We start from the raw sequence: 23,067 nt of genomic DNA on the forward strand, positions 1-23,067 counted from the left end.
GTAAATTATATTTGTCAGCAGGAAATATCATAATGTAACAGACACTTTTCCATTAAATTATACTGTGCACTGTGAACCTTTTCCACTTTGGACACTTCATTCGACCAAAATATCAAACGTGCACACAAAATAAAATGATCTATCGGGCAGATTTCCAATAAATTAGCTGAGCAAATTAACCCTTTTGATTTCAAGGGCCCTATGCCTTTTTCCCAGTGCCACTAATCATGACAAAATTCTATTTTTGGCTCCATTTCTGGCCAAAGGATAAACAATCTTTAGAATGTAGTTTTTTTTAATTCAATCTAGTTTCCAATAGTTTCCTATACATTGTATCTCTCATCCAGCCATGTACCGACAGCATGTGTGGAAGGATCATCATTTCAGTCAGTCCACTCAATGAATTGTAGTTTATTTCAGGAGGCAGTGTTGGGAAGCGGAGAGAAAGACTGACACTTTGCTGTAATAGGATTGAAAAGGATGATGATTGTCTCATTCGCACCTCGATGCGCTCCATATAGCCTGACCATGATCCTAAAGACATATTGTCCACAGACGGCAATCCACACAAACGCTGGACACAAGACGTGGCCATAAAGTCACAAGGAGAACTATTGGCATGTTGACTCGTGACCCTTCGGCCGATGAGGGAAAGTGAAGTGAGCTGAAGTGCTGATAGAGAACTTCCACTTCCCACCTTCAAAAGCTGATACACAAATCCTATTTGTATTATTCTGGAAGAAGCCCGAAACACCTAATTACACGTTTTTCATTTTCATACTTTGATTCAAATGTTCATTGATTTTGTTAAATGACTGCTTGAAAATCTGTTAAAACCGTAATTAAATCTACAAAAACTGGCATTCATGGAAAAAAACACATTTGCAGTCTTTTGTGTTTTCCCAACAAAGTGCTCTGAGATGATTTATGGCTTTGTCAACAGCGTTCTAACAGCAACAGAGTGAGACCGTCTCGTCAGTGCATTGGCTTACACATCATTAACTGAAGTAATGCTCCTCTCTTCTTCATGTTCTCTCTCTCTCTCTCTTTGTTCCTCTTTTCGTGTCTTCTCAGCCAAATGACACAGATGTAAGTATGCATAAGTCCCCCCCCCCTCTCCTCATTTTTCAAAAAATCACTCGACCTATTTTATGTCTTCTCTTCTTACTTTTTGCACTGAACCAGATTTAACATCTTCAGCGCCTGCTGAGCTTTGTGAAGTCAGCTTCACACTCCAGTTAAAACTAATTTCACACACACATATACACACACACACAGTCACAGACATGTCGCAAACAAGACACTCAGAAGCCGATCGCAGGTAGACATCGCACACAAATTAACACTTTCTCACCAGCACTGACGCGTCGTTTCACACACATGCACTCGTCGACACCGACACATGTTCAAGCATAACACCTCCGCTGAGAAGACGGACAGAAAATGTGTTCAACTCACATACACGAACATGCCCTCCTTCATATAAATACTCAGATAACAACACATGTTACACTTCCAGTCACTTCCGCCGATATTTTTGAATCCTTCCTGAATCTATTAATGGCAAAACACTTGTTTTCCTTTCTCTCTGTCTGCCTGTCTGTCCTCCAGTGCTCTAATACGGACGGGGTTTGTCCTCTTCAGTGTGACAGCTTTGTGAGTATATATTGCCGTCTGTCTGATATGTAGTCAATGTGAATTCTCAAGTGAGTTCAAATATTTGTATCTTGTATGGAGCCACAAAAATAAGAAATTGACTCGTACAGCTTTAATTTTGAGTCACATCATAACTTTAATCATTTGAATTATGTTTCACTTTGCTGTCTTTGTTGTGGGTGTTTGTCACAGATCTTTCCCTACATAAGTAACAAGTGCTTTCTCTGTCTCTGTCTCTCGTCTCAGGATATTGCATGCTACGTGATTGATAATAATGGCTTTGTCCTAATTTCCAAACAGCGCAAAGATGTGAGTTCACACACACACACACACACACAGAGAGAAAATGTGCTTTCTAGACTTTCTAGTGCTTTACTTGATTATTTGAGTGCTCTTACGTCTTTCAATTGCTATTAACTAACAAGAAAAGAAACACACTCAGAATATCCAAAACATTCTGTTCCTGTTACTTAGAAATAGAATCACTTAAATTTCCGTGTGAATCACTTACGAGTTCCACTTCTCAGTGTGTGAACCTTTTGTAAAGCGGTAACTAAGGGTTTTTTTCATCCTGGACCCTATTTTTGAAATTGGTCCAGTATTGAGTGAGAGCGCTGCAGCCAGCAGCCACTAACCGGGCGTGGGTGTAATCACCGTCAATGTACGTCAAACAAAAGTGCTTGTTTTTTTCATTGACAGGCTCAGACTGTTATCTGATCTGATTGTTACCTTTCGCTTGATCCGGTCTTTTTGCCTGAAGACAACGGTTGAAATGTGAGGAGGAGAGCCTGTGTTTTCAGAGTTTGTTGTGTTGGAGTAAAGAAAGCGTAGCTTAGTTGTTTTCCAAAAGATTTTCAACGTCATGGACGAATATTTCGCTGATTTCGACAATGTGGATGCGATGCAAGATTGCACGAGACTTCTCCGAGCGAGACTTGGTTGGACAGTAATTTGAGCCTGTCAAAAATAAGCACTTTTAGTGGACCACTTTGACGGTGCACAATTGCCCGGAGTGATTACATCGCAGCCCGTTTAGTGGCTGTATTGTTGTCCCCATTCAAATCTTAGTAACTAAATCGCAGGAAGAGTGCGAAAGTTGCCCTTTAACCAGCAGTGAAGATGTCAAGGGAGCCTGATTCAATTGCCAATCTCATTTGTTACCTTTGGCCAGGCTGCTTCTCCCTGTTTCCATGGCTTTATGCTCAGCTAAGCTAACTAGCTGTTGGCCCTCGCTTCACATTTACCTTGTGTGATGAGATGCATTGCTTTTTAACCGACACACAAAATAACATGAATAATTGATCACACGGTTCACATTGTGGTGAATATTGAGAGGATGAATTCCCTCTGTCAGTTCATCGTGACACAAGCTTAATGTGTTCAGCCACACAGAGGGTTTCACACAGTGCTGTTTTTTGTTGCCCTTTTTCTCTTCTAATAGGCGGGAAGATTTTTTGGTGAGATTGACGGATCAGTGATGACAACACTGATCAGAATGGGCATGTTTAAAAGGTAAGGCGCTGTGCAAGAGCCGCAGCATGTTAGACTTACTGTGAACTTCTCCAAATCAATTAGGCAAGAAGTGACAGTGCCCCCCACATTGCACAGCAAATTGCCATATTAATTGGATTACATGTCACCCTCATGCTATATCACAAACAGACGCGGTTGCTGCGGAGGCTTGCGTTAACCGGGAGAGTGGCTTGTAAATGTTTTCCGTTTGCCTTTTCGTTCTTATACACCTGCATTATGCATATGCATATCAAAGCCTGGAGTGCATGTTTACTGTCATTATAGAGACTCAGAAGCTTTGCTTTGATTGCTACATAATGGTATAGTCTCTGCTCTGCGTTGTACTGTCTATGTGCTGAGGGTAGCTAACTCACCTATCTTTGTATATGCGGTATAGATGTCCCTGCTTTTCCTCTTTGCTCCCATTTGAGCTCTGGATTTTCTTTTTCCCTCTTACTTTTTTCCCGTCTTTTATGTTTGGATTCTCATAAGCCATGTGCTATTTTTATACAGCTAAAAGATTTTGTCATGTTTCATTTGACACAGGATATTACATAACTGGTTTAGAGCATGCATGAACTTCAGTGGCTGTGCACTCACATTTGCACTTATGTATATCTGCAAACGTGTGTGTGTGTGTGTGTGTATTTATGTGTTCTTGTGCTTCTACCTGCATAGAGGACCACATAGACACAATGTTAGAAGAACAAGAAAAGTTTTAAAAAGGAACGTAATTCTAGCCCTGGGATGCATTTTTCTCTGGTTTCTTTCTTTTCTAAGTTAAGTTCGGGATCAGGGGTTCTCCAAAGGTTCAGCTTAGCTACACACCACTGTGCGTAACAGTCTTCAGGAGGGTCAAGGAATCGATGTGAGTGAGTGAAATACTGCCTGAAGACCACATGCTTTTGTGTCTGTGTGTGTTTCCTCAGGGTGTCCCTGTTCGACTACCAGGCCATGTGCAAGATGAACCTGCACTCTGTCAGCAGCGCCCGTCCACTCCTCAGTGTATGCACAGCGCACTCACTCTGTATACAATGTTATTACCATAAAGGCCCAGTCAATTCTGCAGCAACTATAATCTATATCTGTTTATCTCGTCAGCCGTTCTATGGTTTGGCTTCAGCCCTCAAGTGGTTCCTCTCCAACTTCCTACTGTAAGTGTTGCTAAAATCCGCCAACCAGCATCTCTGAAGCTCACTGACATATTAGATCTCGTTCGTTTAATCTGTTAAAAGAAAAATCGAATGGTAAAAACAATAATTGGCTGTTTAACGGGAAGTCATGGACTGAAAACATTTCAGTTTTTACTGGAGTGACTTGGTAAGGCTTATCTAGTTATCCCAAAAACTGCTACCAATTACTGCTGAATAATTTGAGGACCCATTTTCATATTCCCATGACACAACTTTGGGTCCTGGCCCATTTTTTGAACGCTGAATGCAATCTGCTCGCAATCTGCTTTGGTCTACAATGATGGCCGGCTAATTGACTCCCTCTGTCTGTCCACTCTCCTCTACTCTCTTCTTCACAAGGTTTCTCCTCGAGTTTAATATCTGCGGCTTCTGGCACACGGAGCATTTCGCTGATGGTGAGCTCAACAAGAAAACACACAAACTCGATCCATCTTTGTGACAAATGTCCCTTTTATATGTGCTAAAAAATGTCCCTCCATGTGTGTATAAATCATGTATATTCTGTAAATCATCACAAGCTTCAGAGCAGATATTCAATATGTACCTTAGAGTCAATTATTTTGATAAAGCACACATATCATGTACATCTACATTGATCGCGTCCTCGGATCCCCTCACCTCTCATCTACATCTGTCTTTCCATCAATCACACATTCTCTTCCTCATTACTCCACCTGTCAATCATCCACTCTTCCTCCTGCTCCACGTTGTCATCATCATCATCGTCCCTTCATTCAGCCAAGGCATCTTTCAGCGTGTGTGAGTATCTGTCTTGAAGTGTTTTTTTGGAAGATCCGTCTTCTGTATTATGTGTGTGGTGTTGTGTTTTTGTAGTATACTTCAAACTAAATAAAAATGTGATGTCTCTGAATATGTAAGTAGCTTTCAGTAGGAACAGGCACAACTGGCAAATTCTACAAAACAAGACCTAAGCATATTGTTACGCTGAAACGAATGTAATTCTGAGAAAGGCAGGCAGGAAATGTAGCTCGCAACCAGACGTGAAAGTGAAAGCAAGTCATTATGGCTCGTCTTTCTGGTTTTAAAACCCATCATTTTACCCGTTCAAAGACACCAAATTCAATTTTGTTTAGCAAGGTAGAGTACCCCTGGTCGTGGTAGGAAGAGCAATAAGTGGCTCAAGTGTGAAGCATTAAAATAACACCGAGCATTTCCCCCGTCACAGCCTGTCAGTCATCAACAAAACTTCACACACACTTATTCTAATTCCCAACCTGGAAACATGACCCGTATCTATTTCTCTATTAGCCTCAGCTCATAAGAAAAGAGGGGACCTCCTGCAGCCATGTGACACCGAGTACCCCAGCTTCGTCTACGAGCCGTCAGTCAAAGAGACCAACAGCATTATTGAGTGTGGACGCTGCCAGAAGTAAGCACACACTCATACGCACTCATGCACACACACACATCTGCAGTGCAGTCCCCTCTAAGCCCTGGACCAGTCATATTAAATTGTCCTCCCCAAATCCATTTTCTACGGCTTTGCTCTGCTCTGCTCTGCACGCTGAGAGCAGTGTGTGTTTATACAAGAGTATCAGGAAGGGGGAAATAAGTAGAAAGAAACGGAATTAGATCTGGGTGCATGTGGTGATAGAAGAACCGAGTAGCATACATGGAGCGAGAGAGAAAGACCGGAAAACTGAGAGAAATTAGGAGATGTAAATGAAAAAAACAGTGATGGGGGAGAGAGGGTGGCAGAAACAGAAATGGAAAAACAGTGGGAGACAAGAGGTGGAAGGGAGGGAAGCATCTTAGCATATGTATGCGTATCTGTGTGTTTGTTTAAAAAGAGAGAGAGAGAGAGAGAGAGCGAGAGAGAGAGAGAGAGAGAGACACTGATAATATTTCAGCAGGTTTGTGATTATACGTTGAGTGTGAGCGCCCTCATGAGGCCAAAAGATGTATAAAGCAGCGTGAACACTGCCAGCAGTAACACGACTGGGAAAGATTATTGGCTTTTAAAATGTTTATTACCCAGTTCTGCCAACCCATGCAGTGGGTAAGTATAAAAATGCATTTTCCTGTAAAAAATAAGCCTCTAAAATGATGATATGAAACATTGTTTGGAGTTTTGCATAAAAGTATACCTTGACAAAGTGTTAAATGTCACACAATACATGAGAGGTTTTCTTTCTCTGTGCTTTTATCTCTGTGCACATGTTGACATGTTTAATGTAACGTGTGTCTGTGTGTGTCAGGATGTTTGTGGTGCAGCAGATCCCAGAGAGCAACCTGTTGATGTTGGTGGTGCAGGCCGACTGTGACTGCTCCAAACAGTACCCACCCATCACCATGGAGCCCGAGGAAGTCAAATATATCCTTTGATATTTTGGTCTTCATTGACTTATTAATTACTTTGAATTAGTTATCTCTCCTTAACTCACATACAAAATTGGATGTCGTTGTAGTTTGGTCTGCATAATCGGTTTGCTGACCTTTTCAACTTGAATTCCCTTTGTGCTGCAGTCCCAGTTGCTCTGGAGAGGCTGTACACAGACCAACAAGCAGGAGTTGTTGTTGCAGCGAGTCTAGAATCTTTACCAGCTTCCCACCAGTGAACTCTATAATTGTGTTTTGATTTTCCCCTTGGCCCACGCTTGCCCCACTCAGATCTGTTCAGGTTGTTGCTCCTTGACGCTGCAGCACATAACGCCTCAGTGAAGTGTGACAGGATGAGGTCCCAGAAGATTCGCCGACGCCCCGAGTCCTGCCACGCCTACCACAAACAGGTCAGCTTCTAATTGGTCCACCCCGTAGCAGCAAATAGTGTACAATCCTAATACAATCCTAGCTTCTATATCTGCTGTCATATTTAGCTTGATTGCACTCTCTCTCTCTTTTTTTCCCTGTACAGGAGAACGCCAATGACTGTGGAGGAGCTTCTGTTATATCTCTCTCTGCGTCTCTCTTCCTCACCTGCCTCTCCTTCTCGACACTTGTCTCCTGATGATGGACAACTTTGTTATTTCACCCAATTAGAATGTGAAGGAGGGGATTGGAATGAATCAAGAGATGTGTTTGGACACTGGACACCACAAGCGGATTTTTTAAAAACTAATGTTGCACATGTTGCTCATTTTCTCATGGCAACCACAAACCTATCGTCTCTGATGATAGACCTATGATGTCGTTTTTTGAGCAGTTTTTAGTTAACTCCTGGCAATTATTGTGTTTGAACTGCAAAGAAGGCAAGTTAATGGGCTGTTGTTGCCATGGATACTTTGCCATTAGTAGCTTTCTCACACACCACTTTGCATCTCAACGTGAAAAGGGACTAAAGAGACGCTGGTGGTGGCTGTGACGTGTATTGATAAAAGAGGATTATGAGTCACAAGATGCAACATTCATAAAAAGTCCAGGGGGGGGGGGGGGGGATGTGTTTGTCATTTCCCAAACCCCACAGAACTTAAAATTGCAAACACACATGCATATTACATATGCAGCTGCAAGCATGCAATACTCTATCACCCTGAGTGCTTCATCTACTGTCTATCCTACATGCTTTTTCAAACATTGAATAAGAGAAGGGCTGCAGCAATATATGGTTGTTGTGTAACATCGGTTTTGCTGCTGAAAGTTGTGTTTTACACGGTTGTTTGCGATATTAGTTTCTCTGAATCTTCTGCAAATCTCAAAGGGTGATGGCTCGGTGCCAAGAAAGTACTGATAAAAATGTAATAAAATGTAATAAAGATAATTATGAAATCAGAATGGGAAGTCCCTTCACTCTCTTATTTTTGAGTTTTTACTTGAATTGCGTCCCAAAAATATTTGTTTCGTTTTATTTTTGAGTCTGCCTTTCTGTCTTTATCAGCTGTGTCTTTCTGTGTGTTTGTACATACTGTATGTAACTGCTTGGCTGGACATCACTGTGGAAACTGGAACTCTTAAGGATGTCGATCTACAATCAAACACACAATGATGGATTCAAACTCTTTTGATCAGATTTATTTTTGTTTGATTTATGCAATTATGGTTTCAAGGAATATCTAGTACAAAATGATACCCCACAAATGATGCAGTACCAAAACATTATTTTTTCTGAAATTCATTTTTATGGCGGTGACTGTGGATTTCATAGACTGTGGTTACTTGGGCCCCAGGGTCATGCAACTGCTACTTATTACTTGGCAAAAATAACAGATTTTAAAAATTCATGATAAGAGAAAAAAAGGGAAGTGCTTACTCTGGCAAACAAGATTGTCACATGGAGAAAAAAAACAGAAAAATGTCTCATAATTGCCATGTAATTTAACAGTGTAAATCTAATTGAATCGGGTATTTTTGTATTTGCTTGTGTTTCATATTTTGAACTTCGGCATTTCATTGTATTTTGGGCTGTGTGTCCCTGTAGCTTTTTTTAATAGTATTTCTGAATCATCCTACAAAGCATGTCTTTACGTTGAGCTTACTATGATGACAAAATTGCCTGAGAATTTGCCTGTTTATGTCATAGACTCAGATACATATTGTTTGTGAGTGTGCATCATTACAGTATGTTGTCTTGCTGAGATTATCTGAGTAATTTTATTCATTTGACTCGTTTTTGTTCGTAATTTCCACTGTGCAATATTCTGTATATTGTATAGTTGACATGTGACCAAGTTGTATGTTGACTGACTGAAATCATGATTTGAACAACTAAATGAAATGATCCCTCTGGTTTTTGTGCTGTATTTGTTGTGAGTGAGTGTTCTGTTTTGTTTGTCAGTGATTCAATTCATTGCACACATAAAGATACTAACATTATTCAAGGCTAAAACAGAAAATCAGTCAAGGAATTCTATCAACACTCACAAAGAGATGTATATCATAAATGTATCATAAATCATGGTGATCTAATTTCTGACTTCCTTGAACCTTTAATCTAGAATTTACTGAAGAAGTGGATTAAATCCTAATAACATCTGTCAATTAACAACAAATAATAATGCAACTGCAAAATATCATCATGAGACACTTGCTGTGTGATTCTTTACAGAAAAGCTGTATGTAGTGTGATGGTTATTCATCTTAACTTGTGTCATGGACTCTGAATCCAGTATTACTATATTCTTCCACTGAATTTATGAACAACAGTGCACTCAGATTGCACTCATGCATTCGATTATTTTATCAAATTTTCAGATACTGCTGTAATGACAAATTACTCACCGGGAGGATCATCCAGTATAGTAGCCTACAGTTTCAGATTTCTGTATTCATCTTGGCTCCTTGACAGGACGTCAGCACAATTCATGTAAACAATAGAGAAACATATTTATGATGGGGAAAGAAAAAAAAGGGATTAAAATAATCCATGGTCAACGTTTCATGTCTATGACCATAGGCCTACTAACTCGGTCATTTTTATGAGATAAATGTATTTCATAAATACGAGAAAGTCAATATTTCATCTTTTCTTGTCTTTTTTCTAACAAAATTGCCTCCTAATCAGCCTAGAATAAACTCCCTGAAGTACCCTAGCTCTTGTTTGACTTGTATCGTGTTTACACGGTCTCCAGCAGCTGTGTAATTGGTGAAGTGGACCAGCAGAGGCGCTAGTTGTCCCTCTCGGTCTCGTTGTTTTGTGGCTCAGCGTTGCTTTGCACCGCCGGGCGGAGAGAGCGACGGGTCAGAGGAAGATGGCGGACGGTGTGGATCACATCGATATCTACGCCGACGTAGAGGAGGAATTCAACCAGGTATTAAATACGCATTCACCACACTTCGACGAACGCTGGTATTTTCTTTATATGTACGTTATCCAGTGTTGTTAGTATTTTTCGGAGAATGGTGCGTTCTGCTGGGTAAACGGGTTTCCTCGCATACAGGCCCCGCTTTCCACCATGATGCAAACCTGCTGCATCCTCGGTTATGTTTTTCGGCTCGAAATGCTGCATTTTGAGGTTTTGTCGACAGTTAGGACGGCGTGTGATGCAAGTAGTAATGGACATGCACGGCGCAAATTAAAACGTGTGTTTAGGTGAAAGCAAAAAGCAAACACTTCTATTGTTAAGCACGCTCAGTTTCAGGCCTTTTTTTTGCATGGCTGCCTGTGGCGGGCTATCGAGCATAACAAACGTAGTTTCGTTAGCTAACGTCAACTAGCTAACGTTAGCTGCTTCCCAAAAATATTATGTTCAGTAAGTTTCTTTTGAAGTTTCTGTTTTCGGTTCATTTCAGCAGACTCTTAATTGAAACTAATGTATTTAGCGTTGGGTATTATACGTTTATTGTATGAACTATACACGTATTTTAATACGTGTATAGTAATAGACACCAATACTCGTATCGGTAAGAAGCAATTATTGCCTTTATATCTGAGCTGTACACAACAGCACACATTAAGAGCATACCACTAGCCTGGTTGAACTGATAAAGACAAGGGCACTAGTGAATAAAGTTTAGAAAATAAATCAGGATTTCCTTTATCACCAGTTTGCTAATGCAATCAAATAATACAACTAAAAGTCAAAAAATATCCCTACATTGTGTTACTGATGTACTGAAAAATCATCAAAATATGTTCTGCATGTTTTTACAGTACACTTGGCCCTGTTTGTAAAATCAGTAGACTCAAGCATTTTTTTGACAAGGCAGATTAAATCACCAGAACACACCCGCTGCGTGTCACTGCAGCATGGGCACCGGGTAGTACATGCAGATGAAAGGCAACCGTCTTCCCTCCGTGCCGCAGCGCACAGAGACGCCGCCCCTGCTCACCAGCTCAGAGCACATTGACAAAGGCATCAGACTTTGTGTTCTGAAAGTCTCTCTCTCGTTTGACTGAGCTGTTGCTGTCATGCTCAACAGGAAGCTGACTACCCGGTCCATGACCAGATCGACCTGTATGATGACGTAATATCCCCATCAGCCAACAATGGCGACGCTCCAGAAGACCGTGACTACCTGGACACGCTGCCTACAGCAGGTGGCTCAGAGGGAGGGAAGAGTTCCCAAACCAACGCGGTCTACACCTACACAGGCAAACGGATTGCCCTGTACATAGGAAACCTCACATGGGTGGGTATCTTGAGAATCCTGCTCAGGCTGTTTAGGCCCGTAGAGGAAAATTCCAGTTTTAAGAGCATGAATACATAGTAGCACCATTTTCTTTAAATACATTTAAGTGTGAATATCGTGTCCTGTAAACACGATATTCTAATGCAATGCCAAATGTTAACACACACATTTATCTGCACGTTGTGAAACATTGCATTGTGAATATCAAATTAAGCAAGTCGGCACGAATATGCTGATGACGCCTTCTTCTGTTGTGCAGTGGACGACAGACGAGGACCTGACGGAAGCTATCCGGTCGGTGGGCATCACAGATGTGCTGGAGATCAAATTCTTTGAAAACAGAGCCAATGGCCAGTCAAAAGGGTGAGCTTTTTCTTATCTTTTCACATAATTAAACTAAATCGTAGCTGATTATAGATAAAGATTATTCCTTCTTGGTATATTTTGGATCGGGACAATTTCATGCTTATCTGGACATGGTGCTTTTAAGTTATTGTTATGGATACGTATGAACTTAGAACCAATAATATGTATTTATATTTAAAATGTTTTCAACAGCACTGTTGATACAGGTCCTTCTGGATGTGATGCAGTACTGGTTATTAGATTGTGAAATTCCATTTTGGCAGGAAACATGTTTAATGCTTGAGCCACAGAAGTCGAGAGTGAAGCCACAAGAAATGAGAGAATTCTTTACATTGAAAGAAATGCAGTGTCAGAATGTTTTCTTGCATGAATCTTATTGTGTTTATTCTCTGCGTTCATCTTCCAGGTTTGCGCTGGTGTGTGTGGGCTCAGAGGCGTCATCTAGGAAATTAATGGAGCTGCTGTCAAAGAGGGAGCTCCATGGTCAGAATCCCATCGTCACGGCGTGCAACAAACAGTCCCTCAGCCAGTTTGAGATGCAGTCACGCAAAAGTAAGCAGGATAAATGCACATTTGGAATCTTTGTATTTTAAAAGCAATCTAATAATTTTGATCATTTAACTTGCATGCTTAATAATGTCATGTAAAAGATATTTGCAAATGCCCTGAAATGTGCATGTGCAGTCAAATGCACAAGTACACTTATCACACATTTCAGTGATTGATCTCATGTTTAAATGTGCACACAAACACAACAATTATTGCCTATTAAATGGAAACTTGAGTTACTATTCAGGTAATTTCTCAGGTACCCAGTCAGGCCAGATGTCTGGGGAAGGAAAAGCTGGTCCCCCAGGTGCTCCTCGAGGAGGGTTCCCCATGGGTCGAGGCAGAGGCAGGTTCCCTGGACCACCCGGCCCCGGTGGAGACCGCTTCCCTGGTCCCGTTGGACCTGGAGGACCGCCCCCACACTTCCCTGGTTAGTTTGGCAACACATGTTTGTACCAAATCTGTTCTCAATAATATTTTAAAACTGCAGAAATCAGATGAAGTGGTTAGTGATTGTAAGCAATTAACAGTTTATGCTATAGCAGGTTTATTAAACATATTTTTAAACAATATAGCATTGCAACAGTGACATAATCACCACAGTCTGACAAATGAAAACTTAACATGAGATGAAGTGAAATCTTGCTTTCTGTCTGACGGTGCTGCTCTGTAAGCACAGTCCAGGCTTTGCTACTACTTTCTTCAGGGCAATCTTCCAACCATTAAGTCTCCCCTGGCAGGACTTGGTCTTTGCATGTCTGTCCCCCCCCCTCCCTCCAGTTGACCACATAATCCTTCCCTGGCTGCACTTTTCTGCTCACTAACTATTTCCAACACCATTGCTTGAGAAACAGTTTGCTCAAAGCTTTACTCTGCAAGCTACCAACTTTAAATTCCTTGCAAATCTCGGATTGGCCGTCTCACACACATAGGAGAGAGTGGAGCTGCCAGCTTTTCTTTTCTTTCTTTTCCCATTTTTGTGTCTTTTCCTCTCCATCCCACCTTTTTTTCACATCTCTTCTTTTGCTTCGTGGCTGGTGCCCTGGGTGATAGGCCTTCAGTTAGTTAGTAGGGGGAAGTTTATGACGGGGAGAGTTGTGATTGGTTTGCTTTCTTCCCCATCAGGCCCCATGAGACCAGATCTGATTAGGCACCAAGATGGCCCTCTGATGGATATGAGTTTCAATCCCTTCCCGCCGGGGGGCAGGAACGGGAACTGGCGTGGCAGAGGTGAAACACCTCAATTGATCGGATTGAATTTATCACCTTTTTATCCTAACCCTCTGCTGTTTATTGGTGGGAGTTATACCATTAAAAACAGCGAACAAAAATTCGCAATTGGTTTTAAAAAACATCCTCTGAAACTACAAAAACAAGTTTTATAAGGCCATCCTGCATTTTGTCTATCAAATTCATACTGCCTCGAGAAAACTCGACTTTTTCCATGCTTGTCTTATATCTAGTGAGAATATATATACAGGACGTATGTCGTACCTCTTTTGCTCAATGTCAACAAAGGCTTCCCTTTCCACGTGTAGCTGCATGAGAAAACCAAATGCATCCGGCGAAGCCTTGTAGGTGTTATATGCCTTAAATGACGGCTCCTGAGTTGCATGGGGATGATTATTCTGCTAACTGCAGTACAGACACTATCTCAAATATGTATGAGCTTGTCATGCTGAAGTCTTGGCAGCGTATAGGAATGCTCCCTCTCAGTGAAGCATTTAGGAGAAAGAGCAGTGAATGCACGGCCTGTGGTTTAAAAATTCCTGCTTGAAACAATTTGCCTCAAGTGTATCTCATCATCTGTTCTGTTGCCTTCTGGTTTCATTTGCAGTATTATTTATTATTATGTGCCCTTTTGACATTTTTGTTCCCTGTAGCTCTGACTTGCTCTTTATCCGTCTCTGTTATTGTCCCTGATTTGAACTGGCTTTTTCAAGGAAATCATGTGAAATACCGGCTACTTCAGGATATTAAAATTAGAGCTTGACCGATAGATTGGCCGATAAATTATTTTCAACTAGCCAATTGTAATTTCAAGTAGAAAAGGCACAGTGTTTTTTCCCCCCATGATACTCAAATGTTGGGGAGAACTCTACCTGCTATAACACCAACAAAAGATAAAGTGTTCACAAGATCTTTGTCTAATGCACTTCTGTTTTGTCCCCTGTGTTCTCTTCTAGGTGGGATGCAGGGTCCCCCACGTCCTCCTCTTGGTCCACCTGGTCCCCCTGGTCCACCAGGACCTCCACTTCCTGGCCAGGGCCTCCTCCCTCCCCTTTCTGGTCCTCCAAATCGAGGCGATAGGCCTCCTCCCCCTGTTCTATTCCCTGGTCAGTTTGGCCAGCCTCCAATGGGACCCCTGCCCCCAGGTCCCCCTCCTCCAGGTTACGGCCCTCCTCCCGGTCCCCCACCCCCTCAGCAGGGCCCGCCACCCCCGGGGCCCTTCCCTTTACGTCCCCCAGGCCCCCTTGGGCCCCCCATGGCTTTGGCTCCACCTCCACACATGCCGGGTCCCCCGCCGGGTGGACCACCACCATCACCCCATGTCAACCCTGCCTTCTTCCCCCCACCTGGCAACAACAACATGCCCCCTAATGACAACAGAGGACCCCCTGGACCAAACGACCCATACGGACGCCCACCACCATATGAAAGAGGGGACTACGGTCCTGGAGGCCGGTAAGAATGTGTGGTGGGGGTGAAAGAAATATTGAACATAGTTCAGATAATGGAGGTTTAGCTCATTGTACGTGCATAGGTAGTTTCTGATTTACACTTAAATGTTTTTTTGTTGTTGAACCTCATTTACATTGTTTTCAAAGATAACAGATAACTTTGTAACTTAACTCATGCATTGACGTTTGTGTGTATTTATAGTGAGATGGAGGCTTCACGGACCCCTCTGAGCGAGGCAGAGTTTGAGGAGATCATGAACAGAAACAGAGCCATCTCCTCCAGCGCCATATCTAGAGCAGTGTCTGATGCCAGCGCAGGTAACACACATCAGAATATAGACGCGCGCACATTTAATGCCAACAAGACAAACACTGAGAGCCTATTAAAACCTAATGCAACCTTGTGTTCTCCTTAGCTGACTACGGCAGTGCTATAGAGACCCTGGTGACAGCTATCAGTCTGATTAAGCAGTCCAAAGTGTCAGCAGACGACCGCTGTAAGGTCCTAATCAGTTCCCTGCAGGACTGTCTCCACGGCATTGAGTCAAAAAGCTACGGTTCCGTCTCCAGGTAAGATTCAGATTTTGTGCATTAGCCATTAAATGTGACGCAATTTTTTTTTAAAGCTAAAAAGACACAGAACCACTTGTCAGATTGCTTATCTTGAGAATATTTTGTATCTATATTGAATAACTTGATTTGAAGTGTGGACTATTTCTTGCCTGTATGTACTGTAATTTTGTCTGTATCTAAACAATTTCTTCCAATTGGGAGTTGGCCCTGGAACATTTGGTATTTGAAACTTTGAACCCCTTGTACACAGTCCAATGATGCTTGTCCATGCCAGGCGAGAACGTTCCAGGGAACGGGACCACAGTCGCTCCAGAGAAAAGAGCCGACGTCACAAGTCCCGCAGTCGTGACAGGCACGAGGACTATTACCGAGAACGCAGCCGGGAGCGGGACCGCCATCGTGAGAGGGACCGGGACCGAGACCGGGAAAGAGAGAGGGAGAGGGAGTACCGACACCGCTAGACGAGAAGGGAGGTGGGTACCACATTTCCGGAGTCATTTACTTCCGTCATAAGCTCTCTTCTGTCTTCTTCATCGCTGCACTTTTTAGACCTGGATCGAGGCGGAAGATGCGTTCGCTGCGTGCTCGCCTCCTCTCTTCTTCATTGGATTAAAGGCTTCGGTTAAGTTTAGGATTTTCTGTGCCTATATCCTATTTGGCCAAACTAATCTACAGAGGGTGTCGTGTGACACCCAGGATAAAAAATTATCAAGGAAGTGTTGCCTCTGGTCCTCATTGATGCAGTCAGTCATACGCCATAAAAGGCTTTTGAGCATTTTAAAAACTTTTGAAATAATTATTTACAGTAGAGAGCGACAAATTTAAATCTCCCTCTATGAATATATGAGGAAGTAGACGAGGAGAGAGGAGGTAAGCAATGGAAAATACTCCTTTGGTTTCAGGTAAGGTACGGTAAGTCTGCTTTTCTTCAAATGGCCTAATTAGTCATCACAGTTGTGTCGTGTATCTGGACAATATGTGTAATACACACTTGCTGTATTCACCCTGCTACATTGCACAAAGGGGTTTGTGAGAGTTGTATCTATGCTGTGGTTCTCCCCAAATCAGAAAAGACACTGATAATTACTGGCAATTGACTATGTGGATGTATTGTTACTTTTTGGTCTACATGCCTCTGAGGCTGGCAATGTGCAAGATTTGTCAGCCACTTTTTGTATTCTGCCAAATACATTTCAAAACGAAATACTGAATTCTATAACATGTCATGGCTAGAAAGCCGTATTGCTTGTACACTTTATTTATTGCTGGGTTGGGTAAAGCTGTGTACTAGTTCAGAGACTCTCCTGAGATGAACCTTAACTAATCTAAACATCGGTTTGGCTCCTAAAAAGTGAAATTTTGTTTTTACCAGCAGCTATGGCCAGTGGACCAAAAACAATATTTTTTCTGCCATGAATATGAAGATTCAATACTTAATTGCCATTTTATTATATGTGAGTTTAATTGAAGTGTATTGTGGCTTGGTTTGTCAGTGTGCTTGTAACAATAGTCAAAGTATTCCCCGATCATTTTTTTTACAGTACTTGATACCGAGTCAGCATTTTTGGGTCTGTTCAAATTGGATTGTATTTTTAGAAGAACAAAAAATGACAATGTTGAACTTGTCGATAGATCAATCTACACTTTGTAAATGTTCCATTCACAGTCATGTTGTATACGTATTACCATTTCAGTTGAATTTATATAATTGTCATGGGAAGATGAACATTCATTTATCAAACAGTGTTAACTGCTTTTGGACACAGAATGTTATTGTGCCATATTTGCATTAATATTGCCTGACATTTTACTTTTGTCGAATTGAATGTTTTGTAGCCTCGTATTACACACTTATGAACCATTGCTCGTCAATTTAAGAAAAAAACATGAGAGCTTCATGCCCTAATACACCATTTTTTTAAACAAAACAAAATTTGAAGTTCTGCTTGAGTTAATCAATGACTTCGCATTGACATTTTTTGTAATTTTCTAATTGTCAGACTTGGTTTACATTCAGGATCAGTACACGATTAATTACAGTGTCTTACAGATATGATTGGCAAGAGTAATTTACATGTACACATTGAATAATAATACGGTTTCTAGTTGAGTTATCTGTCAATATAATTGAAGGTATAGAACTATTTTTATGTCAATGCAGCAGATTCATGACTATGCTAATTGTTATTTGTCATTGACTGATACATAGTATACATTTTACATTTGTATTTTATGTGACTTGTATGTACATTGAAATGATTCCCACTTAGACTGCGGTGTAGATTTTTAATGATAAACCGTCATCGGTTGGCAGGAGATCATTTGGCTCATAGCGTTGTGTTTTCTGCTGGCTTTTTGGATGTTGAGTCATGTTATGGATGAGTTTGCAGTTAAAGAGATACAGCGCCAGCTCGTGCACAACGAATATCCATACCATGTTGCAAATGGTTTGTTGCGCTTTAATCCTTTGAGGTAAATCTTCTGTAGGCTAATTGTCTGGCTTGGTGTTAGGTTTCCATGCGCTACTATGTGTAACGTTTTGGAATTGCAGTTGAAATATCTGGTTTGATGGATTTCTGTGTGTCGTTCTCATGTCCTTCACTGCCAAAGCACTTAAGATGTTAATGGTATATAAACCAGTCCTTGTAGAGAAGAGTCCAGTAGGTTACTTGGACCCTTTAACATCCCTGTGCAGGTGTGCATCACCCCAAATAATGTTTCACTAGCTTTTTCAGACATGAACTACATTCACTTTCGAGGCCGTGTTGTCTAAATATAAACATACACATATGTTATACATGCACTGTTTCATATATGTCTCCCACACTGAGAAATATTAATTGGGGTGGTTTTACTTGTGGGGTTGCTGAATTCTGAAAAGCAGGCAAAACTCAGACCAAAATAATTTAACTTACAGTCTCCCTTATCCGTCAGCCCAAGCTAAATAGATCTTATATGTTACAGCTAACAGTCCAGATACAAACCAGTTCTTTTACTGAAGACGTTGTGTCCACTGGGAACCTCTTAACAAAAAATGACTCTTTAAAACAACCACTCATCAACAGTAGAGCTGCAGTCTCCAACACATTTCATGTTGTTATCGCTGTTGGATAAGAGACCCCCAGTGGGCACAGGGCCTTAGAACTTTTGGTTCGATGCATTTGTTGAGTATATTTTCAACAAATGTTTCTCGGTGTAAATCTGCCTTTGCATTCAGAGTGATATCTTGGAGCATGGTCATCATGGGGGGGGGGGGGGGGGATGAAGCATATTGCTGTTAATCCTGATGGTAGGATGGCTATTTGTCGTGTCCACAGATATGCTTTAAAGCTCTTGTATCTGTTCATATTGACATGGGGGGGGGGTACACTGTGCAACCGGCTGCATGCTCACAGTCACAGGCCTGATGTCCTTTTCAAACAGGCATACTATTTGCTCATGTTGAACCAGGGTCAAACAGTTTAATGTCATTAATAAGCATTCATGCCCATTCATATTATAATTTACACCTGAATACAAATGACACGATGGGCTACATTTATATAAATAGTTTAGTTCCTATTTATTATTCAGCAAATCAGCTGTGATTATGAGTAGATATTTAAATGTGTACATTTCTCCACACCGTATGCACAAAACAATATTTGTAAAATATGAATATTTAAATGTTCCGTATCGCACAACAAGTCAAAGATCTGAGAGTTCATGGACTGGCTGACCCTGGTTTGACTCTGTCCTGTTACATATTTTAATATGTTCTATGAACTAGAATATTCTATAGTGAACATAAGTTCAAGGCTTATTTTTTAGTTTATTTGATCTGTGATTTGACTGTTGACAAAGTTCAACCCCTTCCACTTGTACTGGATGTTAAAGTCCCTTATGACTGATAGTGTGACGAGGAGTATCATTGAGTTTGACCTATGTGCTGTAAACTATATTGTTATTGTCGGTTTAACTGTTTTTGTCTGTGGCCATGCACCATGTAAACCGTTTTCTACAGCAAAAACGTATCACGTTTGAGCATGCATTTGAATCTCTGAGTCATGTGAAATCCTCTGTACTCATTTGAGGCCTTTTTGGTGCAGATATACCAGCTGTAAGTCACCCTGTAAATCAAAACCTTGCATCGCCATTTATTAATCCCATTTTACGTAATTACAATAGCTGACACATTTGAAATGACTTTCTGTATCAGAAGTGTTGTCATTTCACCTGATAAATGTAATGTTTCTGTTAAGAGGTGCTTTAAATTGGGTCAAAATGTAATGCGGGTAGTGGAGCGTTATTGGCAGTAACTGTTCATAGCTGCTGTCATTAATAATTATGATAAACAGGCTGCCTCCAGTTTCCTGTTCCTTGCATGCTGCACTTTGTCTTTCTCAATTCTAAAAACTAAATACTGCAGCTTAAATGCTGTCATAATGTTTACTAGGCCATAAAGGGATCAACTAAATTACATATTTATATAACTGGGCGGTTGTAACAAAGTATCACCTACTGTGTCTGAGTCAGATGCGTGCCTTCCGCTCTGTAGTTTTGTGTTTTTATCTATGGCTCTTTTGTCTTTTCTGTGTCTTTAACTCCTATATTGCTGAATTTAATGAAAATCTGGTTGTGTCACAACCAGTCATGCACTGTTTCTATGTAACATGTCCCATTGGTTCAGTTTGTAGGTCTGTACCTAAAGCTCACCAGCACTAGTTGGTTGTAAGGGAAATGTGTTTGAAATAGCTGAATGATAAACGTTTTACTATGGCGAAATAAAATAAATAAAAGTAATCTATAATCCACTAGATGTTTATAGGTCATTGGTACTTTTTTTAAGGGGAGGAGGCAAGTCTTTAAAAAAAAGAAAATGAGCAATTTACCAAGAAAGTTTTACACTTTTTGCAAACCACACAAAGCAGAATATGTGCTACATTGTGCAGAATGGATCCTTTAATTAAAGCCAGCCAGGTGCACGCTGTAGGACTGATTCCCTAGAATGTCTTTACCTTTAACATTTTAATCATTTCCCCTCGTGTCCATCCCTGAATTGGAAACCATGTAACAAAAATGTCCAAATTCACTGCCCCAAGTCTTTAGATATGCTATATTTTATTTATTTTTAGACAATTCTTGTCTGTCAAGAAGCTTGTGCAACATGCAAGCATCTCTATAAGAATTATTTTACGCTCATTTAAACAATTTCAAATCCATGGGATAAAGTGCATTTAGGCATGAATTCAGCTGCATTTAGTATTATTGTTCTGCTCTGTGTGTGTGTGTGTACATACTGATAAACCTCAGATTTGCTTCTTGGATATTTCCTGTTCAAGTTTGCATGACCATGTTTGTGTCTGTGCCCGGGTTGGGTGCAATTCAGTCAACGGAGTCCTAACAGGATATTCTGCCATTTAGAGGCCCCGTTTTCTGACCCCCCCCCCCCCCCCCCCCCCCCAGGACCCCTTTGTCACAGTAACATGTTCAGTAAGTGGATTTGGAAGAACTCTAACCCTGTGACTCAAAGTGATGGTGAATTGTGCCCAGCCCTGCTGTGCACTATGCACGTGTAGTCTAGAGGTTTAATGATGGGGGGGGGGGGGGGGGGAGAGAGTGTTCACTGTTGGGCTGCCTCGAAACCAAACTCCACCCTTCGTTTTGACACCTTTTCAGCTAACGAGGATCATGGATGGATGGAAGAAAAGGGAGGAAGAGTTTCAGTGCGCCACCACCTCCCCACCCTGCATGACCGGACAGGATTACCAGCACCACCTCTTCCTCCATCTCTCCTCTCGGTCTCCACCCATCCTTCTCTCTTGTCTGTTCATCTTGTCTGCCTGATTAAGAGCAGTGGATGGAAGACCCTGACCTATGTAAGGCTATGTTTTCCCAACATCTGTACTCATGGTAACTAAAGATGAAAGAAAGGAAACTTTCCAAGCAGTTCTTTTATTTTTATGATGTTTTATTTGACTTGAAGTGTGATGCTTTTTTTGCAAAGAAACAATAAATGGCCCACAAAATCCCTAATTAGAAGACACAAACATTACATCCTATTTGTTTTGTTTTTTTGTTTTTCCTTGGCTCGCTGTACTGTGTACATTCAGTTTAGAGATCAGATCTTATAGGGTACATGTTTGATGTGTTCTCCCCACCCCTCATTCTCACTTCTTCCTTTAGTTAGAATGTTTGTAAATGTCTGCTTTTGATTAAAAACTAGATGGTGTTGTAATAAAAAATGTTTACTGAGGTACTCGATGCATTTGGTGAATTCCTCTACCGTTGGCTCATTTATATTAAATGTGTATTTTAGATTGTTTTTCATATTGAATGTGTGAAGATTATTGTTTTTTTTTGGGGCTGTATCAGCGAGCAGCTTTATGGTTTAAAAAAGTGTTATTTTATTCAAATGGTTAAAACTTTTACACGGTAAGACAATTTAAATGAATGTACTTTTTTTTGCAATGTGCATTGATGGGAGGGTATTCTACGTTGAACTAGTTGAAGGTAAACGTGTACGTGCAGCTCTTTGAATGCTTTTGGGCAGCTTTACAGTAAACCCAGAAGAATACACAATACTGTTCACGAAGGGGTTTCCATTGTGTGTAATGCACTGAATAGGTATTACCAAGAACACTTCAAATCCAAATTGTTTTTGTCTTTGTTTTGTTAATGTGAAGTTATATCATTCTTATATTTAGTCATCCATGTTAACTCAAGCAGCCATTGTAGTTCAAACTTGCATGGAGTTCTTTATATTTTAGTTCATCCCATTTGGTGATTTGCCATTTAAAGAAAGTAATTGACTTTTTTTTGCTCCCGTGTCTCACACCTAACCTGTTTGTGTTCATGTTAAACACTTACTCTGTCACGCCATAGATGCGATATATCGACACAACATACGGAACAAATTCAGTTAAAGTGGTTCTTCATATGCACTTTGTTTAATATGTGATGTGCACAATAACATTAAGTTTGTCATCGTATGCAAGGAAGCCACCATCATGTTCATGGCTGTTTATTGTTTTTATAGACTGGTTTTCAACACTTTGTGATCCAGAGCTTTTATTTTGTAGTATTTAAAATGATCGTTTTGGCAAATATGCGCTTACTTACATGTCTGTTTTCTTACTGTCTCTGATATTTTCGATTCCTAAATATATTAGGCCTAGATGTCCTAATATTTGACCTTTCATCATAAGACCAGATCAGTTAGACTGCAGTAAATAAAATAGAGGGGGATGTTTTTTTGTGGTGCTGCAAAAATATTACATGTTCAAAGGTGTTTGATTGTAAAGATTGTGGACCCTAGACCACTAATGGCTAAAGCTATCGCTCTGAACTTTGATGAAAAGATGGTAATCAGACTGTGAAGGCATCCAAACGGTTTGAAAACCCTAATGATGCTCCTGCTATGTATTATTTTTGACCGTTGACTTCAAAAAAAGTGTTATATATTCACAGATAATCCATGTGATCCCATAAACTTGTAAACGAGTAATGAAGCATTGTAAATTGGGTTTTTG

General features: G+C 40.8%; 2 protein-coding genes across 5 annotated transcripts in view; both read left to right on the plus strand.

Annotated features, from left to right (window-relative positions):
• Nucleotides 1-7,860, plus strand: part of cacna2d4a (calcium channel, voltage-dependent, alpha 2/delta subunit 4a) — a gene marked incomplete at its 5' end in the record, with an annotated part of 66,062 nt that extends 58,202 nt beyond the window's left edge. Inside the window, 12 exons of the mRNA XM_079294491.1 lie at nucleotides 1,075-1,089; nucleotides 1,612-1,656; nucleotides 1,903-1,965; nucleotides 3,098-3,168; nucleotides 4,098-4,173; nucleotides 4,270-4,322; nucleotides 4,701-4,756; nucleotides 5,100-5,120; nucleotides 5,631-5,751; nucleotides 6,581-6,693; nucleotides 7,026-7,111; nucleotides 7,237-7,860. Coding sequence (XP_079150617.1) covers nucleotides 1,075-1,089; nucleotides 1,612-1,656; nucleotides 1,903-1,965; nucleotides 3,098-3,168; nucleotides 4,098-4,173; nucleotides 4,270-4,322; nucleotides 4,701-4,756; nucleotides 5,100-5,120; nucleotides 5,631-5,751; nucleotides 6,581-6,693; nucleotides 7,026-7,111; nucleotides 7,237-7,329 — 813 coding nt within the window. The 3' untranslated portion in view covers nucleotides 7,330-7,860. The remainder of the gene's footprint in view (nucleotides 1-1,074; nucleotides 1,090-1,611; nucleotides 1,657-1,902; nucleotides 1,966-3,097; nucleotides 3,169-4,097; nucleotides 4,174-4,269; nucleotides 4,323-4,700; nucleotides 4,757-5,099; nucleotides 5,121-5,630; nucleotides 5,752-6,580; nucleotides 6,694-7,025; nucleotides 7,112-7,236) is intronic.
• A 2,119-nt stretch (nucleotides 7,861-9,979) lies between these two features.
• cpsf6 (cleavage and polyadenylation specific factor 6) lies at nucleotides 9,980-21,794 on the plus strand. Of its 4 annotated transcripts, none has more exons than XM_079294492.1 (11): nucleotides 9,980-10,066; nucleotides 11,178-11,387; nucleotides 11,647-11,750; nucleotides 12,160-12,305; nucleotides 12,550-12,732; nucleotides 13,428-13,532; nucleotides 14,489-14,987; nucleotides 15,186-15,301; nucleotides 15,400-15,553; nucleotides 15,807-16,029; nucleotides 21,215-21,794. In XM_079294492.1, exons 1-10 carry the CDS (start codon nucleotides 10,007-10,009, stop codon nucleotides 16,015-16,017), a joined length of 1,788 nt encoding a protein of 595 aa, XP_079150618.1. In that variant the 5' UTR covers nucleotides 9,980-10,006; the 3' UTR covers nucleotides 16,018-16,029; nucleotides 21,215-21,794. The 4 variants fall into 4 exon arrangements, with proteins under 4 accessions (XP_079150618.1, XP_079150620.1, XP_079150619.1 ...); XM_079294494.1 differs by having other exon boundaries at nucleotides 15,831-16,029; XM_079294493.1 differs by having other exon boundaries at nucleotides 12,562-12,732.
• Nucleotides 21,795-23,067: the final 1,273 nt, after the last annotated feature.

This window comes from Melanostigma gelatinosum (genome assembly GCF_949748355.1).
Source record: "Melanostigma gelatinosum genome assembly, chromosome: 22".
NCBI lineage: Eukaryota > Metazoa > Chordata > Actinopteri > Perciformes > Zoarcidae > Melanostigma > Melanostigma gelatinosum.

Bases quoted from the DNA above. Each gene is read 5' to 3' on its own strand.
- cpsf6 (XM_079294492.1), top strand. From the start codon at position 10,007: ATGGCGGACGGTGTGGATCACATCGATATCTACGCCGACGTAGAGGAG. The intron at 12,306-12,549 runs GTAAGCAGGATA...GTTACTATTCAG, and splicing joins TGAGATGCAGTCACGCAAAA to GTAATTTCTCAGGTACCCAG. The intron at 14,988-15,185 runs GTAAGAATGTGT...GTGTATTTATAG, and splicing joins GACTACGGTCCTGGAGGCCG to TGAGATGGAGGCTTCACGGA.